The sequence below is a fragment of the Desmodus rotundus genome, chromosome 9, assembly GCF_022682495.2.
Source record: "Desmodus rotundus isolate HL8 chromosome 9, HLdesRot8A.1, whole genome shotgun sequence".
In the NCBI taxonomy this organism is placed as follows: domain Eukaryota; kingdom Metazoa; phylum Chordata; class Mammalia; order Chiroptera; family Phyllostomidae; genus Desmodus; species Desmodus rotundus.
This window is the reverse complement of record NC_071395.1, coordinates 37,292,745-37,300,320: the sequence shown is the minus strand read 5'-3', so window position 1 is coordinate 37,300,320 and position 7,576 is coordinate 37,292,745. Positions and strand designations below refer to the sequence as shown.

Sequence of the window (7,576 nt, the reverse complement as noted above, 5' to 3'; positions counted from 1 at the left end):
TTTGTTCCCTCCCTGCCAGGGAAGAGCCCCTGCCCATGGGAGGGCCTGCGCCTACCCTGGCTCCTCCGTGGTCTTGCAACCACTTGTGGCCTGCTTGAATGGGGGGCCTGGCCTCTACCTCAGTGAGGGGTCTTGGGGTTCTGGCGGTTGTGGGTTTCAGGGTGGTCAGGTAGGGGCCTGGTGGTTGCTGCAGAGCCAGTGCAAGAGGCCCTGAGTTCTAAGGTTCATGGCCAGTTGCTCTGTGTCAAGGAAAAGGCATCCAGACAGATCTGGCTGGGGGTTGATTGGCCAGGCCTCCCCAGTCCCTGTGGGAGTGACACCTGGATTGTGGCCTTGGGCAGCCTGCTCACCTTTGCACAAACTAGGCTGTTGACGTGGGTGATGTGGGCATTGGGTCATCCAGACAGGGCCTCAAAATGAAGCATGGTGACTGGGACCCTTAGGGCCCAAGAGGCAGGGCTAGGTCAGGAAGTAGGGCAGCTTGCTCCCAGCCTTTAGGCTCAAGTCCACCTGGATCCTAGAGACCAGTGGGGAGTGGTGGGTAGGAGGCAAAGGGAAGGAAGGGGCCCTGGAGCCAGGAATGTGGAATGGGATCTGATACCCCCTAAGGGCTCCCCCTTCCTTTTGGACACACATGGGCCTCGCTTGCCAAGTCCTTCTAGCTTCTTGACTGCCCCCCTGTCCCCCTACCCCAGATGCCCAGGGCTTTGCCATTCAGTGAAGCTCCTACTTGCAGCCCTGAGAAGAGAGGCGAGTCAGAGCTTGCACACAGGACTGACTCCCTTAGCTGAGACTAGTCTGACCTGCAAAAGGTGGGGGTGGTGGGGATGAGCTCCTGGGTTCCAGGAGTCTGGCCCCTGGGAAACAATTGTGACCAATTATTTTAGTGTATGTGTCTGTAGCCACTGTGACCAATCACCACAAAATGGCTTTAAAACGTTTAGCCCTGGCCAATGTGCGAACCAAAGGGTTGCCTGTTTGATTCCTGGGCAGGGCACGTGCCTGGGCTGTGGGCCAGGTCCCCAGATGGGGGTACACAAGAGGCAACCACATGATGTTTCCCTCTCTTCCTCCCCCTCTCTCTGAAAATAAATAAAATCTTTAAAAAACATTTATTGTCTCACATTTCTGGAGGTCTGGAGTCTGACATGGTCTCAAGGGGTTAAAATCCACAGGGATGTCATTGGTGGCCGTTGTTTTGTAATTCTAACGACCACAATCAAGATTTTAAAACATGTCCTGGCCAGGTAGCTCAGTTGGTTAGAGCGTCATCCTGATACAGCAAGGTTGTGGGTTCCACCCCCAGTCCGGGTTCATATAAGAATCAACATTGATTGTATCAGTAAGTGGAACAACAAATTGATGTCTCTCCTATGTCCTCTCTCTAAAATAAAAAAAAAAAAATTTAGCCCTGGCTGGCATAGCTCAGTGGATTGAGCACAGGCTGCAAACCAAAGGGTCAGCGGTTCAATTCCCAGTCAGGGCACATGCCTGGGTTGTGGGCCAGATCCCCAGTAGGGGGCGTGCGAGAGGCAACCACACACTGATATTTCCCTCTCTCCCTCCCTTACCCCCCTAAAAATAAATAAATAAAATCTTTTTAAAAAATTAAAGAATTAAAATGTTTTTAAAACAAACTGATTTGTCCAAAAGGAACTCGATACCTCCAATGTGCCAGGCTTGAGAAAAAACTAATGAACAATACAGCCATACCCCCACATTCCCAAAGCTCAGCCCAGGCAAACTTCCTTGCGATCTCCAAAGGGCCTCTTTGGATGGCAGCCTTCCCCATTCCCTCTGGAGCTGCTGCCCCTCAGGTTTACAGAAGACGCAGGGAGGAGCAGGATCTCACCATGGTATCACAGCATTAAATCTTAGCTCCTTTTGCCAGTGAAATTAATTGGCAAACTTAAGGTCCCTGGCAAAGGGCATCGTGCAAACGGATTTCCAGACAGCCGGGACTCTCAGTAGCCTGTATCACACCCTTCACACCCTAAAGAACATATCCTTCCACCCCAAAAGGTGTACTCCCTTAGGGACAGAGAGGGCAGCCCCTCCTTTGAGTGGAATTTAATTGGCTCTTTCCCCAGGATTGTGAAAATGGCTGAAGAGATTCTGAGCTTCCTTTCCTCCAGGTGTACCCAGCTCTTAATATGTAGAGCTTACTCTGAGAGCGTACTGTATACATGTTTGGTTGGGTTTTTAAGTATATTCTTTTTTTGTAAATTGTTCCACTCATCACTCATTTATACATTTTTTTTTAGGGGGGAGTGTAGGTAAGGGAGAGAGAGAGAACCATCAATATGGCACAGAAACATTGATCGGTTGCCTCTTGTACTCACCCTGACAGGGACCAAACCCACAACCTATGTATGCGCCCTGACCAAGAATCAAACCAGTAACATTTTGCTTTGGAGGCCAACGCTCAACCAACTGAACCACACTGGTCAGGGCTGGTTGATTTTTGATTCGTGTATGTGCCTGACTGGGGATTGAACCCACAACCTTGGTGTATTGGGTTAATTCTCTAACCAACCGAGCCACTGGCCAGGGCTGGCTTTTTACTGTAGCAAAATACACGTGCACAGCTCCGTGCCATTAAGTACATTCACACTGTTGTACAATCATTCCCATCACCCATCTCCAAGACTTTCTCAAACAAACTCTGTCCCCAGTAAAGACTAACTCCTCACCCCTTTGCCCCAGCCCTGGCTCCCACCATTCTGCTTTCTGTCTCTATGAATTTGACTCTTCTAAGGACCTCCTATGAGTGGCATCATACAGTATTTGTCTTTTTATGTCTGGTTTATGTCACTGAGGATGTCTTCAAGGTTCATCCACGTAGTAAGTGTGAGAGTGTCCTTTCTTTTAAAGGCTGAATAGTATATTCCAGTGTGTGGACGCACCACATTTTGCTTACATTCATCTGTTGATGGACACTTGGGTTTCCACTTCTTAGCCATGGTGAATCATGGTGCTCTAAACATGGGTGTGCAAATCTGGTTGAATAACTGCTTTCAGTTGTTTGAGGTACACACCCAGAAGTGGGATTGCTTAGTCATATGGTACCATATACATATATATTTTTTAATTTTATTTATTTTTAGAGAGAAAGGAAGGAAGGGAGAAAGAGGGATATAAACATCAATGTGTGAGAGATACATTGATCAGTTGCTTCTCACACACCCCCATCCGGGAACCTGGCCTGCAACCCAGGCATGTGCCCTGACCGGGAACTGAACTGGCGACCTTTTAGTTCTCAGGCTGATACTCAATTCACTGAGCCACACCAGCCAGGGCCCATATACATCTTAATATACCAGAATCACCTTCAGATGGGCACTAACTTAATTCCAGTGAATATAGAAACAGTACTCCTATATAGCTTAGTGCCTTGTTCCTTTTTTTTGCTATTACTGTTATATTTATTACATCAACTTATGTTACAAACCTAGCAGTGCATTGTTATATAGTTGTTACTTAAATAATTTTGTCAATTCAAGGCTGGCTGGTTCTTATCAGGGATGCCTTTTTCTGACTGCTAGAAGCCAGTGTCCCACCCCCTCCTGGCTCTGATAACTATATGACCATGTTCTTATGAAGACTGTCTCTCACTCTGCAACATGGAACGCTGGACCCGAACCAGACAGCATCGACTGCCAACAGTAGGTGCTCCATAAACACCTGCTAGGAGGGTTCCATTAACGGAGATTACAGAGCACGAATAGGATGTTTGAAAGAGGCAGCGACGTTTAGAAAAGGGCCCTAAACTCCAGGCGCCTAACCCCAACCTGGGGGTTGGCGTCCAAGCCCCAGCAAATGCAAAGGCCTCTTGTCCACCGCTTTTGTTCTCGAAGCCTGCGCTCTACCCTCCGGACAACAGAGGGCGCGCGCCCTCCCCTGAAAAGCTGAAGCGCTTGCGCACGCACGGCCGAGGGGCGGGGCACATGGGCGAGCTCGCGATAATTGCGCAGACGTGGAGTGGGTGGTCCTTTCCGAAGAACCGGCAAGATGGTAAGAGCTAAGCCGTTGCTAGTCTGTGGGAATTTATCCGGCACCATCCTGGCTCCGTCCGCCCCTGGGGGACCGGGGTCAGCCCTCACAACTGCGACGGCCTCCAGGCCGCCGGGGCCACCGGATGTGGGGTCGCGGGGCGGGCCTGGTAGGTGTCGCGACAACCCGGGACGGGGACGGCCTGTGTAGGGACGGACTGTGGGTGCCCTCTTGTCACAGCCGGGCCCCCGTAGCCGCGTGTGCCTCCCTGGTACGAGCCCATGGTGGTGTTTCCACACGGACTCGTCTGCCGGGGGTGCTGCGTGTTTTCCAGCGGGGCCCTTGGGCCAGGTTTCCCCGCTGTGGCCCTGGAGGTGGGAGGTGGGTCTCGGCTCCCGTTCACCCCTGACCCGGGCCCATACAGGCGGAAGTGGAACAGAAGAAGAAGCGGACCTTCCGCAAGTTCACCTACCGCGGCGTGGATCTCGACCAGCTACTTGACATGTCCTAGTAAGGGTTTGCTGGACCACGGAATGGGTGGCGGCGGAAGGGGGCCCCGGGGGATTGGGGACTGCAGGCAGACGTGCTCACGCGGGTAGGCCTTACCTCGAGGGTAGACGGATGGGCTGCGGTTTGACAATAATAGAACTTTAACGTGTCCTGTCTGACATCTTCCCATCCACCTGAAAACGCAAATGTCTGTAGCTCACGAGCCTTGTAGGGTCAGGCAGCGGACCGGGGCTTGGCTCCAGGTTTAAGATTTGGTCGAAGCTGGAAGCTTCTGGGCGGGGTGGTGGTGGTCTGACTTGTACTTCTTAAAACTCTGCCCCCAGGGGCAGGGTGGGTGCGGGTCTGGTCCTCCAGGTGAGGGGGAAGGCTTGCTGACGGCCAGGAGCCCCGTGTCTGCTGAAGGTGTACCTGGGTCTAGGCATGGAGGACCCAGTTTCCTGGAAACACAGAGCAGGCTGAGGGCTTCTTAGACTTGGCCCTTCTCCTGGATTCTTGAGGCCTTTAGGTGCACAGCCTTTTGCCTACGGGGTTCCTGCTGCACCACCTCACCTGAGCTGCCCGTCCTCCTGCCTCGGTTTCTAGACAGTGATGTGAAGGTTGTTGAATTTGCAGGGTTTATCTTGAGTATTTGGCTGGGCTGTGAACGTTGCTTTTGGGGACTACAGGGAACAGCATTGTTAGTGGGTGGAGGGTATTGGTTTCTACCGGGACTTAGACCACCCAATGCGTCCCGCCTGCCCTCTCCCACCTAGTGAGCAGCTGATGCAGCTTTACAGTGCCAGGCAGCGGCGGCGGCTGAACCGCGGTCTGCGGAGGAAGCAGCACTCACTGCTAAAGCGCCTGCGCAAGGCCAAGAAGGAAGCGCCGCCCATGGAGAAGCCTGAGGTAGTGAAGACACACCTGCGGGACATGATCATCCTGCCAGAGATGGTGGGCAGCATGGTGGGCGTGTACAATGGGAAGACCTTCAACCAGGTGGAAATCAAGGTGTGTGTGAGGCTGTGTTGCTTGGGAGGGTGTGGGCCTTTCCACACATGGTCATCTAACACTGGGCCCTTCTTTGCCTCCCACAGCCGGAGATGATTGGCCACTACCTGGGCGAGTTCTCCATCACCTATAAGCCAGTGAAGCATGGCCGGCCCGGCATTGGGGCCACCCATTCCTCCCGCTTCATCCCTCTCAAGTAGCCAATAAAAGCACAGACTTACTTAGTTCGAGTGCAACCCATCCTTTCAAGTGTCTGGGGCCCTGGGCAGGGTGTCAGCCCCCCCAGGGAAGGGGGCCTGAGTGGTGGCAACACAGACTGTGGGTGGGTTGGGGACTCCCTGTGACAAATCTGAGGGTGGCCAGGAATCTAAACTGTCTTCCCTGTGCCCCTAGGCCTTGAGCCTCCAAACCCAAATCCACAAGTTGAGCCACCTGGCATCCCTGCATGCCCTTTGGCCCAAAGAGGTGGCCACTGCTGGGCTAAGTGTAGCATCTCCCCTCGGGCCCCCATCGCCTTCTTGGGCCCTTCATGCTCCCCATTCAAGGTCTCGGTTGTACAGTCAAGCACATGAACAGCAAGAGCCTTTGAATGACCTGAGCCTCTTACCCCACTCCCTCCAATTTACATACCTGCCCAATGTCTCTTGTTGCCCCTCTTTCTTACTGTGCTGCCTTCATCTATCCCTCTCTTTGGACATGATGTTCCTTATTGGTATCTGAAAGCCTTGCACAATGGCCCAAGAACCCCCGGCCTTGGGCCTTGGGTTAAGCCTTCTCCAGGACAGATCCGGGCGTCACGTACCACCTCTGCACAGTGTGATGCAGAGGGGTCCTAATCCTGCTCCTTAAAGCTTCCTGATCAGATTTGTTTCCTTCTGATGGGGAAGGGAGGGTCAAGCCTCAGCAGTGGGTGACTGGGCAGCACTGAGATTTTAAGGAGTCCCCATGACTGATGGTGTCGGGGGGAAGGTCCATGTGACACCTGGGTTTTGGCCTGAGCAAGTGGAAGGCTGAAGTCACCCGTGGGGGACACTACACTGTTCTGAATCGTGCTGCTACATACATGTGTGCACAAATAATTTATGTGTCTTGCTCTCAATTGTTTTGAGTCTACCTGGAAATGAGATTGCTGGATTGAATGGTAATTATGTTTAATTCTTTGAGGAACCGCCATCCTTTCTGCCATAGCAGCTGCCCCACCAGCTGTCCACAAGCTTCTAATTTCTCCACATCTTCCTCAGCACTTAGTGTCTGTTTTTTGTGGGGGGGCTTTTACTGTTTTTGTTTTGTGATAGTAGCCATCCTAATGTGGGTGAGGTGGCGGGCCTCTCTCAGACAAGTAATGTGCCACCTATGTGAATGGGGAAAAAGAAACTGAACAAAACCACGTGCTGGTGAGGAAGCAGAACTCATGCAGGCATTGCCAGTGGACATGCACCCACTTTGGAAGACAGTTTAACAGTTTCTCAAAATTTAAAAGAGGGTTGCCATATGACCCAGCCATTGCCCTCTCAGGTACACAAATAAAAACTCCACAGACCTGCACATGTGTGTTTACTGAAGCATGATTCAGTCACCAAAAAGCAGAAAATGACACAAGGGTCCCTTAACTGGTGGCCGGATGAAAAAACTACAATGGAATGTTGTGGAGACACAATAAGGGACCCACTTCAAACGCTCACAGGAACATAGGCAGGCCTCAACTCACCTATGCTGAGACATCTGCAGAAGACTAAACTGTAGGGACAAAACTCAGGAAGGGCTGAGGTTGGGAGGTAGGGACTTTTGGGAGTGGTGGGAATATTTCTTGATTGTGAAGACGATACAACAATTTACTCTGGAAATTCATAGCGCTTTTTTTTTTTTTAGAGGGGAAGGAAGGGAGAGAGACATCAGTGTGTGGTTGCCTCTTGTGCGCCCCCTACTGGGACTCTGGCCTGTCACCCAGGCATTTGCCCCTACTGGGAATTGAACTGGTGACCCTTTGGTTCGCAGGCCGGCACTGAATCCACTGAGCCACACCAACCAGGAACTTGCTACACCTTATTTAAAAATAAAAATCCACCTTGGCAGGTGTGGCTCAGTG

General features: G+C 51.8%; 1 protein-coding gene across 2 annotated transcripts; it reads left to right on the top strand.

Annotated features, from left to right (window-relative positions):
• Positions 1-3,936: 3,936 nt before the first annotated feature.
• RPS15 (ribosomal protein S15) lies at positions 3,937-5,714 on the top strand. 2 transcript variants are annotated; one of them, XM_024568931.2, is made up of 4 exons: positions 3,937-4,014; positions 4,418-4,503; positions 5,256-5,490; positions 5,577-5,714. In XM_024568931.2, exons 1-4 carry the CDS (start codon positions 4,012-4,014, stop codon positions 5,688-5,690), a joined length of 438 nt encoding a protein of 145 aa, XP_024424699.1. In that variant the 5' UTR covers positions 3,937-4,011; the 3' UTR covers positions 5,691-5,714. The 2 variants fall into 2 exon arrangements, with proteins under 2 accessions (XP_024424699.1, XP_024424698.1); XM_024568930.2 differs by lacking the exon at positions 3,937-4,014 and adding an exon at positions 4,124-4,162.
• Positions 5,715-7,576: the final 1,862 nt, after the last annotated feature.